Source organism: Lepidochelys olivacea, assembly GCF_965140295.1.
Source record: "Lepidochelys olivacea isolate rLepOli2 genome assembly, chromosome: 5".
NCBI lineage: Eukaryota > Metazoa > Chordata > Testudines > Cheloniidae > Lepidochelys > Lepidochelys olivacea.
This window is the reverse complement of record NC_140415.1, coordinates 58,455,822-58,475,188: the sequence shown is the minus strand read 5'-3', so window position 1 is coordinate 58,475,188 and position 19,367 is coordinate 58,455,822. Positions and strand designations below refer to the sequence as shown.

The following is a 19,367-nucleotide window of genomic DNA, read 5'->3' as shown; positions in this document are numbered from 1 at the left end:
GAGATAGATGATTTTTCATGTACCTGTTAATACTTTTTTATCATTCTAATTCTCATCATCAAGCAAAAAAGCTATATTAAAAGAAAATAAAAAGCACTTATTTAGGTGACCTAATTAATGCACAGCAATAATCCAGTTGATTAATAGCATTCAACCAGTCCAAGTTTCTCTGAGGTATGGCTGTTTTCTGCAATGAAATTAATGAATTAACTGAAGATTTGCTAAAAAAAATTGAACTTAAGTCTTTCTTTTTGAAAAAATTTCCAACCATGGAAGATTAACCTTCTAAGCAGTATTTAAGTATATAAGCCCTCAGTGCCTAAAATAGGTTGTGCATATGTAGGCAACGAGTTGATGTGTGAGTCTTACCTCCTCCCTCTGGGTTCAGTAGCTCAACCTTAAAAGCTTTTTCCAGTTCAGGGACAGAATTATCTGTGATGTTAACAGTAATATACTTGTATCTTTCTCCTGGCTGAAATTCCAAAGTGCCTGCAATACTCTGAAATATAAAAAAGTTCTTTATGGTTTTGTTCAAGTCTATTCATTGTATCAGTATGAACTCACTGCAGCAAAAAAGACTTCCATTCTGCTATTGGAAAATTTTGCTATTTATACAACCAATTATTTTTTTCCTTTTTGTCTGCATCTTAAAGTTGCACATAATTCTCTTGCACCTTCATTACAAGAAAGAGTTAGACTCAAATTCATAGTTGTGAGCACCTAAGTGCACTTTCGTGTGTGTTCAACTTAGTCAAGTCAATCTAGACGTAGTCACATAAATTTGGTTTTCACCTGGGTACGCTTACCTGTGTAAATGAAAGTTGGGCAAAATGCAGTTTCAGCTGACCTGAAACTGTTTGCAAATTTGTGTCAAGTATGCCAAATTTTTCAACTGAACCAAAAATCGAAATGATTCAGAAGTGTCAAAATGAAAAGTTTTGTTTCAGCATGATTCAATTTTTCATTTCAATTTTGAGCATTTTAACAAAAGCAAAGGAAGACTAGATTCACAAAACAAATCAAGGAAGAAAAAGAGGTAATGGTACTGCCTTCCTTATAACTTTTAATCGACTGATGAGGGCACACGGATGAGAGGTGGAAGATCCGGGTTCAATCCCACCCCGCCCTGTTGTGGGGAATGGATTTGAACTTAGGTTTCCCAAATTTCATGAGAGTGCCATAGCCACTGGGATATTATTGTATGGGTCTCTCTTCTTTTTATAAATAATTGTTGGATCAGGGACTTGAACTTGGGTTTTCCACTTCCTAGGTGAATACTCTAACTACCAGGCTATAGGAAGACAGTTCTAGTGTAAATGCAGAACAAACCTGTGTGTGAGCATCAGTGGGTTTGTATTCTCCACTAAGTATGTACAGCATGTACACCCTTGTAGGCTTGCTAATTGTAGGCTAATTATGCTCAGCCTTGAGTGACACTCAATGATTATCAAATATCACCTTAATCTGCTCCATTAGGGTAACTCAAATGTGTGTTAACCTCAAATTATCACTCCTGGGGCAGCAGGAGTTGGGAGCATCCTGGAAGTAATTAGCCTCTATACAACAAGAAAAGGAGTACTTGTGGCACCTTAGAGACTAACCAATTTATTTGAGCATAAGCTTTCGTGAGCTACAGCTCACTTCATCCGATGAAGTGAGCTATAGCTCACAAAAGCTTATGCTCAAATAAATTGGTTAGTCTCTAAGGTGCCACAAGTACTCCTTTTCTTGTTGCGAATACAAACTAACACGGCTGCTACTCTGAAACTTCTATACAACAATAACCAACACCCACTATAGAGAAATACACACCCCACTGACCCAAGACAAGGGAACTCATAAAATTAGAGGGTTTTGGCAAAACTTTCTGGAAAATCTAAGCTCCATATACGGAAACAAACTAATTTACCACATGAACATGACGACACCGGAATATTTGTTGCTGTTTTTGTACAAGACACGTTATAACTTGAACATTCACCATTCTCATGGTATGATCAATGGGCTAACTGTGAAGTGGTTTGTTTAGTAAGACTCTCTGAACATTTAAAAAAAACCACACAGATGGAAAGAAAGCTCTAATACCTGAGACACACAAGTCTACCTGAATTTGCAAACAAGGATCAGTCATCTATTTCATTCTGTTCCACATACCTGATAGTCTTCAGGACTGAATGCTGTCAGTGACACTGTTTTGTATTCCACCATAACTGTTCCAAGAAGGCCCTGTGCACGAACTACCAATAACCTAATGTGTCCAATTTCCTCCTTAACAGTAATATGGGGCACAGTGGTTGCTGGGAGAATCATTTTATCACGGGGCCAAGGAGGCAACCCCATAGAGAACTGCAGCAAACCTGAGAGATGCAAGAAACAACAATTTACATTTTACCTGCACTTAGAAAAACCCTTCTATAATGTAATGTGTTTTATGATGTTTAATATTATTATGAAGGGTCTGAAATCAAACATCTGAATACAAACATGGGCACCATTCATGCAGTTTTAAGCATCTCCCAGAAAGTGCTGTGTACCCTCATCTCCCATTGACATGAATAAGCAATATACACAAGTGAATCTTGACAAAGTACCTGTGCCTCAATGGGAACAGAATGCATTCGGCAGCACTGCATATTACAAGTTCAGGCCTATAATGATTTGATTTGACAGGTTTTTTTTCAGAAACAGCTTGCTTATTCAGGCATTCTCCTCAACAAAACATCTGCTACACTGTTTTATTTATGTACTAGCAAAATAATTACTCAGTCCTTCAAGATACTCTACAAATGTGGACAGTTCTGAGCAAGGCTTTTGTCATCAATCCACTTGCTTAATAGTCACTATTCTTTTTGGCAATGCTAACTTCATCTGCTTAATACAACTTTACAATTTTATATGTAAAAGCATCAAGCTAAATTCTCAGCTGTGCAGGAGTTCAGAAGGGGTGAGGCAAAAGTGACTAATGCAGCTTCTTTCTGTCCAACTCCAGGCTGGCAGGGAGCTGAACTGGCCTCGATGCAAGTCAGAACAGTTCAAGTGCTACTTTAATTTGGATCAGCTTCTAATGTCTCTATAGGGGCCCTTAAGTCAGTGAGGCTCACTGGAGTACAGTGTGCTCTGGCCACTTCTCCTTCTTTCCCAAAACATCCCCTATACTGAAGAGCTGACGTGGTTTTACACAGAAAAAACTATACCGGCTCAGGATTTGCCCATTCAAAGGAATCCTCAGTTGCCTGTCTAGGGTATCTGAAAGGTCACATGTTCCATGGGGCTAGACATGACCCATTGTTTAAAAACATTCAGTTTGGGTACATAAACAATGAACTATTGTTTTGGTAAGTGACAAACTTGACAAAGGCGTACTGCGTCCTCAGCTGTCAAGGTTGAGCAACTTCTTCATCTCCTGAGATTAAAGCCAACAAAACTATTTGAAACAAAAATGTGATTTCCATCACTGTTACCATATGGATGGTCACTGGCTTTGATGCTGATATCTGTAGTTTCCGTCTCTGGATCTATGCTTGCTCCACTGGTTGGAGTTGAACCTAGTTTTCCATCTCCAGAAATTGCAGACACTAATGTTACACGGAAATATTCATTAAGCTCAGGAATGTCATCATCAAGAACATGCAAGTTTAAGACCTATAGAAGGAAGAATACACATAGAAATTAAACAAATATAACAGCATAACATAAGTGCAAAATTGTAGCACAATGAGATTTTCAGTAACTGTTATTCAAACTGCACTTAATAATTACATGTATCTAGTTTTATCTGCTATGCAGTTTTTTAAAAGATGTATGCAATATTTTTGATGTTTAGGTAAATCGACCTAATATTTTATAGTAAAACTATTAAGTGCAAACACAAAAGACAGAAATAATATAGGGTACAATTTTCTGAAGTGCCCAAGTAACCTAAATCCCATTTTCAAAAATGACTTAGGACCAGATTTTAAAAAATTATTTAGATGCTAACTCCCACTTAGGCACCACTGAAAATGTCACCAATATTTTACACACAGAGCAACAGTAGTCAATCAGATTAGCTGTATAGGATTTACAGTAATTGTTTAAAAATATCACCAGAGGCTGGTCTCTATCTACATATACTTATATGGCTGTATTCTTCTGCTGGGACCACATAATACTATGAGTATGTTGGGGTCCTGAATTCTAATTCTCTTGCACAAAATATTTAGACCAGCTGTTATTATGTTTATGAGCACAATATTTTAAGGGGAAAAAATCCAAAATTAATACATTTAAGATGCTATAGCAGAGTATATTTCTGAATCCTTTACTAGAAACCTGACTACTCAGTTTATAAAAACGTACTTTATAAGAGGCAAATCCTAGGTCAACAGAGAAGAGGGAAGTTATATAACACGAGGTTTTGTCATTTAATTTTTAAAACTAATTTTTGTAAAAGTGACACATTGGGAGCAAAAAAAATGTAACGTTAAAATGTTTCACAATTTTCTTACATTTCCTTTTTTTAACAGATTAAAATAAACATAAACCAAGCAAATAGCTCTTTATTCTGATATTGAAAAATAACTGTAATTTAGTTTGTGCACACTGAAATTAAGTGCTTGATAGATCCCAGCATTTCAAAGAAGCTCTGATTCTCATTAGAAATAGTGGAATATTATCTTGTATCTGCTAGTTCAATTTAAATCCAATCCAGACTACAGGCAAAACAAGGTTGCTGCGACAACCTGGCATTTGGCATTGCAGCTCACTAACACAATAGACAAACAACAAAACAATAGGGACACCTGCACAGTAACTGTATATTGCTGTATATAGACTATCAGAATTACTTCAGAGTAGGAGCTCTATATACTACAGTGTATGATAAACAATAACATGTCTCAACTGTGAATGAAATGGAATGGACAAGGATTTGAGGAGTGCCATAATGTTTTCAGATATTACAAGCTTTGGGCCAAATTCTACCCTCAGTTACGTAAACTATTTGGTTAGGACCCGAACCAAAATTCCAATAATAACCACACCACACCTTTAAGCAGGAGAGAATTTGGCTGACTGGCTGAATTAAGGGAACAATGCTTTCTGACTGGAGATGGGAGGGGAGAAGAAAACTGCTGCAAAAATAAGGTGACCAGAAGTCCTGCTTTTAAAGGGGTAGTCCCATATTTAAGCCCTCCTGCAGGTATACCGATTTTTTCTTAAAAATGGGCAAACTGTCCCATGTTTCCCCCCACCCCACCCAATCAGTACTGGTGGATCCTGCTGCTGGCTGGATCCTGGCTCGCCAGCTGCCCGCCCACCAGCGGTGAGTGTAGGGTCCAGTGGCCGACAATGCGGGTGGGTTTGCAAGGCTGATAGCCGCTCCCCCCTGCTGGTCCGTCAGTGCAGCCCCAGCAGGGTCCTGCCCTGTCCCATTTCCGGCCGGCGCTGACTGCATGCTGCAGTGGCTGGTGTGTGCAGGCAGGCGCCAGGCAGCGGCTGATTATGTGTCACCTCTGCTGCCCACCCATCACCCTTTAAGTGCTTCCCCTCTCGCTGTCCTCTCCCTGCTTTGCCCCTTTGTCCCTCCCTCCCCTCAGCCCCACTGCTCCTCCATATCTCCCCTGGTGGGGTGTATCTTGTTCCCAGCGCTGTGCAGAGAACCAGCCGCTGGTTGGAGCGCTCAGTTCACCAACAGCCTGTCTGGCAGGCTCCTTCCTTCCCCCACTGCCTCTGGTTGGGCTGGCGCCCCAGGAAAGCCCAAGAGCCTCTGGTCCAGGGCGATGGCCAGGAGGAGCAGAGCCCTGAATGTGCCAAAGCCCCGCACAGTGCTGGCACAGGGAAGCCTCTCCTCAGCTCAGCTAAGCTCTGGAGTTGGGGGGGAAAACGATTTCCAGCATGTTCACCCCCTGAACCTGCAGGCTCCACAGCAGCCCCTGGGGCAGGGACTTAGCACCCTCCTCACCTGCCTTCCCCCCACCAACCTGGGTCCTGCCCCCAGGAAGCGGGAGGCTGCTCCGTTCCCTAGGAACCCTCCTCTGCTGAGCCACCTTTCTGGCTGCTGAAGCAGTCAGGTTCCCTGAGCAGGTTCCCTGAGCGCAGGAGGGCTTAACCCCTTCCTGCCCATGCTATAGCCAGGGGACAGGAGGCGGCTGGATTATGTCAGTGGCCAGCAGCAGCCTGAAGGTGTTAGCTGACTTTCGACATGGTGCGGGCAGAAAGGGACAAGCTGTGGAAGGGGTGAAGAAAAGGGATGAGCTCCGCAAAGATATGGGCGAGGTCATCCCTTCCTTACCTCCTCCTCCCCTGCAACTGGAAGCAGCTCCCATCCCTTCCCTCCCACAGAGGCTGCTGCTGGTCAAATTCTGGTGTGAATCCTGGCAGAAATCTGGGTAGGGGAGCATGTGACTCTGCATGCCTCCCCCTCACGTGGCGCAGGTCCCAAGAGAGGCGGTCTGTCCCGGCGACTCAGCCAGGCATGGAGGGTGGAGAGTGCCGGGCAAGGAGGGTCAGGTTAGTCACCCACCCTGTGTGAGAGAGTTGTACAGTAGAGTGTGTTTGTCACCACTCCCCATGGGGGGCGGAGGCTGGAGTGTGTGTGTCATCCCTCCCCGTGTGAGCCCTAAAGCCTTAAAGATCAGAAGGTAAATAAAGAGAATCCAACTACGCAGTATTTCTTTTTAACAGAGGTTCAGTCAACTTGATGTTATATTGAACGTTTGTACTGCATAGTTCTGACTGATTGCCGTTGATCTTGCTTGAATATGAGTAATTTTACTCGGTGTCCTGTGTTCAGCATAGGGAAATATGGTCACCCTATGCAAAAGGGGACAAGGGGCCAGCCTGGCGACGCTGACTCATTCTTCTGAGGACCAGATTGGCAGAAGGGTTTAAAAAGTGGCAGCCTTGGGCGTGAAGTCCCCTTTTGCATAGGGCAGGCTGAGGCAGCTTCCGTTTTAGGTGGTGAAATACCAGGTTTAGTGAAGAGCTGCTGTGGGCATTGCACTAGCTTCCCCTTGTTTAGGGGGGCTGGGAAGGAATTTTTCCCTTACCACCAGATTGGCCTACATGGAGTTGGGGTTCTTACGCCTTCCCCATAGCAGGTTCTGGAAGAGCTCTGTTCATGCATGGCATAAAGGACTCTAGGCTATGTCGCAACTCATTTTATATGTGTGGGCGGATGTCCAGTGCAGGTACTCCATAGGGAAGGTATATAGTGACTGGTAAATGGCTTGGAAAAGGACTGAATAAGGACATTTTCATTAAAGGAATGGAATTAGGGGGGAGGGGATTCCTATCATTGGTAGGGGAGGGAGCCAACCCATCTTCCCCCTTATAGCCCACCTTAACTCTACTACAAGGGGGGAGTGCATGGTAAGGTCCCAGTAATGGATTGGCTGGGGGGGACCTGGACGGAAAAAGATGGGGAGATGGCAGAAGCCCCCTGGGTAATTATGGAATGAACATGGGGTCACCTGCACTGTACACTTCTATCTGCCAGCTAGTCCCAGACACCTAATAATAAAATTGCAGCCTGATTAAAACAATATCAAAATGTCTCCTGGCCTTTTGATATAGCTGGACAAAAAAAAAAAAGTCACTGAGACTCTTTCCATTGGCTTCAATGGGTCTGGCTCAGTCCCTTACGCAGACTTCAATAGAGCTGCATGGGTGAAGTTGATAGCAAAACTTCCAACAATGTTTATCATTGTATTTACCAGCATTCAAGCAACACAAGAAAAAAAAACTTTTTAAAACATCCCCAAAGGCCATACCCTATCTCAGTCCTTTACCTGTTCTTCAAATGTATGTACGAGTTCCCACAACACAATCCACAATTAAAGTCACAGGAAAAGAACTGAGCAATAGGAGACACAAAACACTTGATCTGAGCATCTGTGCAAAGATCTGACTGCTACTAATTTTTAAAAATAAATTGATCTTTTATTGCTTTTTATATAGAGATGAGTTTGAGTCAAAGTTCAGACTTGAACCCAAACTTCCTCCAAGTTCAAGGGTGTTTAGAGCCAATATTTCAGTTCATGTCCACCTATACTTTATTTTTTTGTGAACATATACTTATTATATATTGATAAATAGATGTATGAATATATCATCACTTTTAGTTATAAGGAGTGACAGATTCAATAAAGTTCCATAACAGTTGTCTAAGGAAACATTTCCAAGTATGAGAATCAGTAAAGTATACAGAAAGGTATTTTCCAGGAGGCTTGCATGGAACCAGATGACTAACTTTAATAAGATCAGGTTTACCTCTGATCGCTGCCAAGGAAGGAATGTGATAGTTCCACTGGTATTTGCAAAATCAGCAACAGAGTAATTAATGCTGGTGGAATCGATCTGAGAGATAACATAATATATATACACATAATCCAGAGCCCCCCGTGTACGCTCCACAACACACGATATAGTGGAACCTTCATCAGAAGTCTGTAAGCAAATAAGAAGATTGACAACAATGTACAAGTTTCAAGTGAATGAGTACAATAGAAGTGATCCTTTGAAAATTATCAGGTCTTCAGGAAAATTGTTCCTATGTTACTGCAATTCAAGATCTTTCTCGGAATTTAGGAAAAAATTCACTACTTTACATTCATGAACAATGATTTTAGTTTTCTTTAGCAATTCAATCTTTAAAATAGATCGGGCTTTCTCCATCCTCAACATTACTTAAGCTAAACAGAGCATTTTTCTTACTTTCAGTTTTCAATCATCGTACATAAACAATTGTGAAAAAAATCAAGCGGTCTGTACCACAGTATTCTTTGTATGAAAAAAATATAAAAGAATTTCAGAGAATATTTATTGGGACTGTCTGTACATCTCTCATAAATAATAACTGTCATGGAATGATGACAGAAAATAATTTAATCAGACAACCATACTTTTGAAAAGGTTTAAGATGAATAGTAATCATGTGTTCTGTATGCTGTATGACAGCTTCCAGTGTACACTAAGCATGACTTAGTTCCCTAGTAGACAGATATGTATACAAAGCATGCTAAAACAATGTTGTGTATCTGCCATATAATCATTAGCTATTGCTTCCCTGCTGAAATAGATTTAAGATGAGTACTGGACAATTAACTTTTCCTATTAATTTTTAATTTTGCTTCATGCATGGGTGATGACCTGTGGTATGAGACTGTATCAGTGGCACTTGGACCTGAAGGACTCTATTATCACAGCATATGGCAGGCACTTAAAAAGCAAACAGAGTCCAAATTGGAAACTGCTTTCATTCAAACCAAGAAGATTGAGGTCTTTATGATGTGTTTGGAGGACAAATAGGGATGATGTAACAAAAAAGGTCAGAGAAGATTCCAAACAAAGCCATTATGATTTTAGTTTCCCATTTATCTGTGCTTTACAAACCACTGAAAACATAGAGATTTTATTTAAAATGGTGAAAACACTAACATTTGAAATATTAGAACAAAGTGGATGTTCATCAGGACAGTTATATTTTTTAATGCATGGCAAAGCTTTTCAGTTTAATTACTGGTTAATATTCCACATATTCAACAGAATATGGGCTAAGTTCTTCTCTTCTATGAAGTTTTACCAATGTTGAACAGACCTAATATTTCAGTTGTTTGATAAATTCTTTGAAGCGAGGCTTGGGAAAGAGCACTGAAGGCCTGATTCCACGGGACTACTGGGAATATGGTACTTTTCAAAGCAAGTAATGATATCACAGTGTAGACCACCAATGTTTAGAAATAGGATAATACATCTATGGTTTGATGTAGTTGTTTCATTGCTCTCAAATGGGAACAGGCATTTAGAAAACAATGAAGACCTTGTCAGTCAGCTGGGGGTAAAAGGGATGTAAAACAAATATTTAGAAAAGGTTCAGGACAAGGGAGACAAATGAAAACCACATTTTCATCTGAAAATGTTGTACTTACTATTGTGGCATGTAACCCGTAAACTACTCGAACTGAAAGAGATTGCAGGAAAAAACCCTATCATATCTGTTTTTTACTTTGTGAATTTGACAGCACTTGGTCAATTACGGTTTTGTAGATGCTCAGTTGCACTTCCTGCCTCATGTCCTAGCAAGATAACATCACTCTCCTGAGCAATCCTGTGGTGAGCTCATGCTCTTCTCCAGGCCCTGCTGGAGGATATTTACTTGTAATAGGAGAAGCAAACTGAAGAGGGCAGTGAGAAGGAACATAGATACATGCACAGAAAGGGAAGGGAAAGTTGGATAGGGCCAACATTACTGCCAACCAGAGTGTTCAAAAATTTTGAGCCCACCTGGAAAAAGTCATGAGATTGGATTACAAATCATACAATTTAAAAAAAAATAATAAATTTTACTTCACTCCAGGAGCTGGGTTTTAAGAAAAACCCCTACTATCTTGACACTGCAATTAAACTGCAAGAGTTGGCAACACTGTCTGGCATACTGGATTTCACGTAGAAAAATAAATAAAGAATTACAATACTCACAATCCAAGAAAGGAGGGAGAGGTGGGAATTTACAACAAATTTAGTCTCAGATATTAGACATCAGTGAAGAATGAGTTATTTTCATGATCACTAATTCATGCTGTAATGAATAGTCTGCTAAATAGGGGCTGATTTATTTTCTAAACAAAAATATTTTATGGGTTTTTCAGAACAGCTACTAAAAAATGCACAGGTGTGAATTTCATTCTCCAGTATGAAAGAATATGGTGCTATATTAGATAAATGTGTTGTCCGCAAGATTTTAAACCCAAATTATTTTGCTTCCCATCCACTGAAAGCAACAGAGTGAAATCTTGGCCCCACTGAAGTCAATTGACTTCACTGGGTCCAGAATTTCACTCATCGTCTTTTTAATAGTCATCTTACCTCAGGAATACATGCTCCTGTGAAGCCAAACAGCCCATTGGCGTTGTCACTTTTTTGTACTCTTAATCTTGCTATGGTGTTTTCTTCTGGAATTCGAGCTCCCCCATGCACAGAGACAAGCTTTAGTATGAATAACTCCTCTCCTTCCTCCTCCTCATCATCTCTTGCAGACACAATGAATGACTTATTAGTTTCTCCCTGTCGGTACTCTAAATATCCAGAGATGGGGTTCATATCAGTCCTTGCTGGGGTGGCATGAAGTTCATAGATCTCTACTGGCATCAGTTTACGCTCATAAAGCCTCACATCCTGCATCAATCCTGTATATCTGCTGCTGCCATTCATCCCTGCACCAATTCTTATTATTCCTGGACCTGAAAGAGAAATGAACATTTATACTTCTTTGATACTTTTGCCCCGAAATTATAGAAGTGTGTAAATGAAAAGCTGTCATGATGGTTTCTTTTGGCTTATTAGCTCTTATAATCTCATTAATAATGTAAGTGTCGTAGCCTGGCTGAGCTCCCACACGTAAAACAACAAGTTTATGTTGAATGGTATGGATATCATCTTAATATATTTTCTCCAAAAGACATGTAGGGACGAACAAATGTTTAGAAGATGTGCCAAGCCAGCTAAAGATAAGTAAATTAAGTCATGACGGCTACTACTATGAAACTAGAGAATAGATAACATTGAAAACAAGAGGAGAAGACAGACAGAACTGGTTCCTTGAGGAACCATAGAATGGTACAAAGTCCGACATTACAAGCAACTGTACAGATCAGCCCAAGTATCTGAGAGCTCCTCCAAAGGCTTGGCTCACATTAGAGCATTCAATCATTTGTAATTCAAGTGACTGATCTACTTCAACTGAAGTGCAAATGTTGAGCATGTCTATGCTAGCCACCCAAAATTGGTGTAAGGTTTGTCCTTGCATTCACAGTAGGGCTGCCTTAAACCACTGAGATGCAATGGCTCTCATATGACAACTATCAAAGATTATATTCGTGTGGCAGGGGAAAGTGAGTATAATATCCCCATGAACTGCCCTCCCATTAGGGTAACCATATTTCCCAAAGGGAAACCCAATACTGCATGGGGTTAGCACGAGCCCTCCCCACCCTCCCGCGTGACGTTGGCCTGAGCCATTCACCCAAGCCTGCCCCATGCACCAGCCAGTCGCCCAAGCCACTCCCTACCGCTGCATGGGGCTGGCATTGCTCACCCAAGGACCCTTCCCTGCACGGGGCTGGCATTGCAACCCTGTGTGCCCAAGCCCTACTCCTCCCCGCACATGAAGTTGGCATCGCTGCACCCCACTTTTTTTGACAAAAGTGGACATTTGTCCCGTTTCTTCTTGCCAACTTTATCAGCTGGCAAAAGCAAATGGGACAAATGCCCACTTCTGCCAAAAAAGTTGGGACAGTCAGGACAGGGCTTAAAAAAAAAAAAAGAGAGAGACTGTCCCGGCCAAAATGGGACATATGGTCACCCTCCCTCCTAGTCATTCACCTGGGTACTGCTCACCAGCCAGTGAACCATCTGTGGCTAACTAACTGATAGTCTCTCTCTCTAGCAAGTTACAGTCAGTGATGCAGAGATGGATCGCCAGCCGGAGCTGCAGAGGAGAAGCAGAGCTGTATTTCTCACAGCTCCTCAGGAATCACCTCTCCCCCTTCTTTTGCCATGTCTAGGCCTCTCCACTATAGACAGGGAGAAAGACCACAACAGCCCCTTGTGCTAGGATACTGGCATCATAAATGTCTTCCTATCATAACCCTTTTCATCATTTTTTCCCTTCTCTAAAGAAGAAAAATAATTTATTTTCTAGTTGTTTGTAGTAGTGGTGTCATTAATGCTGTTTTAAGGATGCATTTCTTTTGCAGTTCTTTTCATTTTCTGAGCTGTTTATTTCTGAATCTCTCTGAACCCCTTTCCAGCACCTTCTGTGCATCTTAAGCATTTCACAAAGGCTAAATATATCAGACACATCCAGAAACCATGTTCATCCTGTGCGCCTGACACATACCTGGAACATCCTAACACCTCACAGTATGATATGCACATGCTTATGTGTTCTTGTGAGTGTTTTCAGGAGTAGAGCCTATATTTCTCGGCAGAATTTTAAAACTATTATGCATACACATGTTCAAGTACATCTAAATCCTGAAAAAAAACATTCTATTAAATCCACAAGGTGTTTCAGGCAAGTTAATAGACACAATAAAATTCTATTTTCAAAATAGAAAAGGAGTACTTATGGCACCTTAGAGACTAACCAATTTATTTGAGCATAAGCTTTCGTGAGCTACAGCCGTTTCAGCTGCATAACTTTATTGACTTTAATGGAAGTTGTACTACTATAACTCCATGAAATCTATTTTCTGAAAATCTATCAAGAAGTTTGCTTCTAGTTAAAAAAGGAAAAATTTCACATATAGTAGCTTTATTTCAAAAGTTATTTAATATTATGAGTATACTTTTCAATGGGACTGGACTTGCTGCTTAGTGCAGAATTTTACTTTTATAGAAAAAGAAAAAATGAAGATTATTTGCTCACCATCAACAACTGCTGCTCCTTTGAGGCTCTTTATTCCTCCAGGCACTGGATTTCCATCAATGTAAAACTCAATTGTGCCATCCTCCAGAGTAATCAAAAGATGAATCCAAGTATTTTCTTTCACATATTTCATGATAGTTGTCTTGGCCACATATGTAATATTGGACACCAGTGCTGTGTAATGAAGCATGACAGAAACATGGGATTCATTTGTTTGGATTTTCACACCATAATATATGGTTCCATTGTAATTGTCCTTTGCTACTATAAACCCATCACTGTTGGGGTTAGGAATCACCCAAGCTGAAAATGTAAAGTTGGCAAGCATGTTATCCCAACTGAAGCGGAAGTCAGGGTCAACAGTCCCAAATGCATCCTCTTTTCCACTGAAGTACAAAGCATCTGTTCCACTGTGATGACGCCTCCTGTGAGGTTGAGACTGTACAGAACTTGAGAATGATCCAAGCAATAAGAAATCTATCATTGGTGGTAGACCTGCTGGGAACACACTGGATAATATTTCCCAGCCAACCCGGACGTCTCCAAAGGTACCCTGTTGCCTCCAAATTGTAAAGTTTGTAATGTAGGAGATATCATCTTCAGAGAGAACATCTTCCACTATCTCCCGGTCCTGGCTCTCTGGGTCTATGACAAAGACTCCAAAAGGGTCATCATTGAATGGGATCATCACAATTACAGCAAGATTGGTTTCAGCTAACTGGCCACCAGGGCCTGGAGACCCACCTGTGTGATACAAATTAAAACAAAAGTTAATAGGACTCCTTAAGAACCCACCTCAGATACCACTATCTGAAATAAGATCCATTCAAACAACCAAAAATTGCTTTTAATAATAAAATACTTTTTCAAAGGAACTAAAATTGTGTGATAAAGGAAGTGTTCAAAATGTTCTACCATAAATCAAATGTTGCTTCAACATTATTAATTAAAAACATGCATGAACGATTTCTGTTTAAAAGTGTGTGTTGTCATTCATGTGTTATCCATTGTTAGGTATAAAATACGCAAAGAGTGACTTTCTGCAGAGATTTAATTCACCCCATTTCTGTTGAATTAGCACAAGAGGTGGCCTATGTTTGAGTCATCTGGTAGAGCTCCTGGGCCAAATTTACTTTCATTAATATTGAAGTTACTACAGACACATACTACTGTAAATGAGAGCAGAACTTGGCCCACTGCCTCTGGACTGCAAAGAGCTATTCACAGCATGTCCTGTTCATAGTTGGATCCATAGATCTATAGTGAAAGGTCTATGGATTTCTCACACTAATAGTTTGTTGAGCTGCATGAAATACTGAGTCATTAGGAACCGATTAGGGTAGGGTCAGAGATATTTTCATTTCTTTCTGGGCATGAAAGACCCTAGCAAGCAAAGGAGACTTTGGCCATGGTCCTGGAGTCTATAAAAAGCAGCAGGTGGGTCTCGTGGTAATAAAGTAGCCACACTCACCCACATTTGCACTTCTGTGCAGGGAAAAAACACATTATGGCAGGATTATGTAACCACGGCACTGTACCAGCACAATAGCATTCAGCTGCCCAAAGGGTTGTTACTTCTCTCTCCGTTGGGGGACTGTGCTTTAAACACATAGGCCAACATTTTTAGGAGCAACTAGCAGTTTGGGGAGAATCCATTTTGGGGTGCTCAGCTTTAGAGAGGCTTCATTTTCCGAAAACACTGAGCGACCTCCCTTGGAAAATCAGACCCCCCTAAATTAGGTACCCAAAATACTGATACACCCCAAATCACTAGTCATTTTGGAAAATCTTGGCCATAATGTAGCCCTTAATTAATTGTTTTTACTAAAGAGCTGCATTTCAGAAATCACTCAATGAGATAACCCCTAAATGGCCACCAGACTGTTTCAAATTTACCATAAGAACAATAAATTCAGGAATAGAATATCTGTACAGTACTCATGCATCTGTGTTGGATCAAGCTGTGACTAAAATAAAATAAGATGTAAAAATAAAACTTCTTGCTGGAAAGTTATAGGATAGAAATAGAAAATTCAAATGTCAGAAACAGAGGTACTTCTATGAAACTTTCTTTAGTTAAGGTATAAAATTATCCTGGTTTTAGAAGGTGTGGGGTAGGGGAACAGTACCTGAAGCATTCACCAGCTTTAAGGTATAAAATTCATTGAATTCAGGAATTTTATCAGGAATGGCATGAAGAGTTACTGGCTTTGATCCTTCGCCATCCGTGAACCACACCGTCCCATAGATTTCATAGAACTCTTGTCCTGGCTCCAAAGCAGAATCGTTCCCAAAGAGTTGCCAGGTCAAAGAAACATTGCCAAAGTGTCCTCTCTGTCTCACAATCCTATGCAATGAATTAGACACAGTAAACTTTCTGGCAAATATCTATCAACAATCAGCGAGAGCAAATGAAACCTAGGTGCAAGCCAGTACTATACAAGTACAATTTACAGTTATCTAAATAATCCACAGCCATTTTAAGTACGAGGAACACCTTTCCCTACCCCGTTGAAGATCTGCACCCTCATAACTCAATGCTGCTCTCAGCTACATGACTCTATGTTACATACATTCCAAAAAAATCTCGTATGGCTTATAAGAGTGCCCGCAGTACAGTACTTTTAAGCTGCATGGAAACATGCACTTGCATATCTATGCATAGAAAGGAGCTCTGTATCTCATAAATATTACAGTTCCAAGCCTATAAGAAGCAACCAAATTCACTGTTCTCACCCACTCTGTGTAACTGGTATTGGAGGTCTAGTCTCTCACCAACATGTGAGTTAGTTTTATTTGATGAGACCAACATGTGTATACACCACAAATCTCAGCTGAAGATATATAAACATCATGATTGTCAGTAGGGACTGAACCTAGGATCCACAGTTCCAAAACACACGCCTCTACCATTTGAGCTAATGTAGAATGCTGTAGTAGGCTAAACAGTCACTGGGACAAGATACTGGATGGAGTTGTGCCACATGGAGTAGGCCACTGTATTATATTTAATCTTTTTACCAGACTTTTTCATGCTGCCTTCTGTTTGGAACAGAAGTTTGTACCAAGTGACCTCCAAAAATCAAATCCCTCTTTACAACCCAAGCCCAACCTTGTATGATGGGCTACAATTTTATCTACTCCCACCCTTCTGCCTTTTTCTAGTTGTCTCTTTCATCAATTTTATTTAGATTAGGACTTCTCCATGACAGTGACCAATGTAAACTGTTTTTCATGCATCAGATGCAGCAGGCTAGGGGTTTCTATTTAAAAAGAATATACACGTGGCCATGGAATGTAGTTGGATGACTGTAATTTTATTCTTCAAAATATTTTTCCCCACATTCAGTCACCCCATGCTAATTCTGCTTTGTTAAACTGGTGTTATCACCACTGAAATCAAGAGTTACTCCAGGTTTACACTGGTGCACCTGGAAACAGAATTTGGCTCTTTTACATATTTATCTGGCAACAACATATTGTACTAAAAGGCACTGCAGAACACCACAAATGAAAGAAAGCAAAGCAGCCATTCACGGTGCCTTTATCAATTGAGTGCACCAGTAATATAATTAGCACATCGACAATGCTCTAGCTAAACAGAGCCTCATCAAAAACAGGTGTGCTCTGCTTCTCCCACACCCTCACTCTTAATTTAAATCAACTTTCCTCACACATGGTCAAATTCAGCCCACTCATTCTGCAAATAGGATTACAAAGAAGAGATAATCAAAACAGAACCAAGGTTCCCCCAGCATAAAAAGATACCAAACACCATGCTGCTTAATATCCAAGTGTTGCCCTTTCCTGGGATGCTGTATTTATTAGGCCTTTAACAGCAATACATCACAAGGACCTTTCCAATGAGGGTCCCAGCCACGTGCTTCTGTCAAAAAATGGATTGAGTCTAAGAAAACAAAAAGTAGTATGAAAAAAATCCCCTTCCCAGATACTTAGGCTGGAGCCCTTAATATAACCTCTTTGACTGATCTCTATGACCTTCCAGTTTTGTTCTTGGGGAAGTCAGTAGCTTATATACCTCCTACTGAGCTAATTAGCAGGATAACTCGAGCCACCTGCCAAGCAAACCCAAGCAAATCTTAACCCCTGCTGCTTCTGGATACATACATTCCTTGTGTGGGTACAAGAGTAATGGGTTTTATTGTCAGCTCAGGGGAGGATGCTTTCAGCCTAAAGGAGTGTCCTATCTGAAGGGCCATGTCTTCCTGTAAGAGGCAGGTAAAACAAAAACAAACAAACAATGAAACAATGGGGGGTAACTTTTCAAAGCAAGATGCAGGGAATCAGCTAGGTAACTCCCCATGACATCAGCATCAGCTGCACAATGAAATATTGTTGGGTTGGGGGAGGGGTTGTTGGGTTATTTAGTGTTTACTTTATTACTCTAGGTCATGTCTGCTTGATCATTCAGCTATTTCATATCTGCAGTACATGAAAAATATATCATCAGCCAACCATATCATGATTATTGACATACACACCTCATCTATCAAATCTCTGAGTAGTTTCTGTATGCATTTTTGTTATGTAAACTAACATTTGTTCCCCTAAATATTCTTCTAATTTATTTTTATTCAGACTTTGTTTAATTCAAAAGTCTCCTTTATGTAACTATTGTACATGCAAAGTTGGTATGTGGCTTAGACTGAAATATCTTCAATGAAGCACCACAAAGTATTTCTTGGAAGGTATCATTTTAAATACTACTTACAAAAAAACATTAGTCTTGCCTTCTTCCACCAGTTTGTCAAAAGGTTCCAAAGAGAAAATGCCATTTGGGTCATCATTCGCTTCAATGACAACTGTAGCCATCCCAGCCCTGTAGACTACGGTGTCACCTAAAAGCCAAAGATTTATATGGTTCCAAATAAAAAGCAGAAAGCTAATGTAATGTGATTATCAATGGAATAGTTTTCTCATCATATCCAAATATTTTCTAGCATATGTAACAGACAAAAAATTAAAGGTTCAAATCTTTACCCATATAAGCAATATTTGAGATATTTGAGTGTAACAGGAAATACAGAGGCAATAAATTACAATGGGCTTTATCCTGCACAGTGCAAGTGTAAAGTATTGTGTGTACAAGTGCAAGATAAAAGTAATGAGCCGGGTAGGGGAGCCTGGCCCTGAATTAGGGAGAACACTACTATTTGACTGCCATGTTATTCCTGGCTAATAGCAGGACTAATGCCAAAGAGAGGAGTGTGAGGCTGTGTCTCCTTTGTATGCCAAGGATCACACTCATTTTCACCCATCCCCAGGCATGTACATATTCTGTCCATTCCCTCCCTTTTTTTCCACCCTGTACTCTTAAAAGTGATCGAACAATTAAAAGACTTTAGACTAACTTCTACTGTGCTTAGTACTTAACTTTAGTCACACCTTCTAAAGAGTCCACCCACACTTCCACTGGAGTGGAAGTCTTACTGTGCCTTTCAGGACCAAGGCCAATATCTCATTTACTCATAAATTCCACGTTCGATCAAGCTTTTTTGAGCCCTGCTCCAGGATCACTTACAGTACTTCAGAAGTTGTGGCATATTTTTCTTTGTTTGGTTTTATGAGTACATGAATGAAGATTTCCACAACATCATCATCTTTTTAGAACAGATAGTGCAAGGGGAATTTTTTTAAACACATAAGCATTTTTATCTGAAATGAGTGCACAAGGAATATCAATGAAAGGAATAATCAATTTCATACCATTTTATCTTGCCAAGCATTCCAGGGGGCTTTTAAGTCTTATTATTATTTCTTAGTTTATAAATCTACTCTTCATTGGTAGTTCACTGTGTAACTTCTGAAATCTATTCACACACAGGTGGGATCTTGCTCAAACCATAACGTAGGTAAAAAAATCATTTATACAACACACCATACCAAAATAATATCAAGAGTACACAGGCCTGTTTATGTACCGTTCTCCCAAAATATG

At 40.3% G+C, this 19,367-nt stretch overlaps 1 protein-coding gene across 1 annotated transcript in view; it reads right to left on the bottom strand.

Annotated features, from left to right (window-relative positions):
* ADGRV1 (adhesion G protein-coupled receptor V1) overlaps positions 1-19,367 on the bottom strand; it is a 414,454-nt gene that overhangs the window by 337,994 nt on the left and 57,093 nt on the right. Inside the window, exons 18-25 of the mRNA XM_084628496.1 lie at positions 18,141-18,267; positions 15,538-15,755; positions 13,409-14,152; positions 10,846-11,219; positions 8,251-8,427; positions 3,462-3,642; positions 2,155-2,357; positions 370-499 (exon numbers count right to left, since the gene is read on the bottom strand). Coding sequence (XP_084484622.1) covers positions 370-499; positions 2,155-2,357; positions 3,462-3,642; positions 8,251-8,427; positions 10,846-11,219; positions 13,409-14,152; positions 15,538-15,755; positions 18,141-18,267 — 2,154 coding nt within the window. The remainder of the gene's footprint in view (positions 1-369; positions 500-2,154; positions 2,358-3,461; positions 3,643-8,250; positions 8,428-10,845; positions 11,220-13,408; positions 14,153-15,537; positions 15,756-18,140; positions 18,268-19,367) is intronic.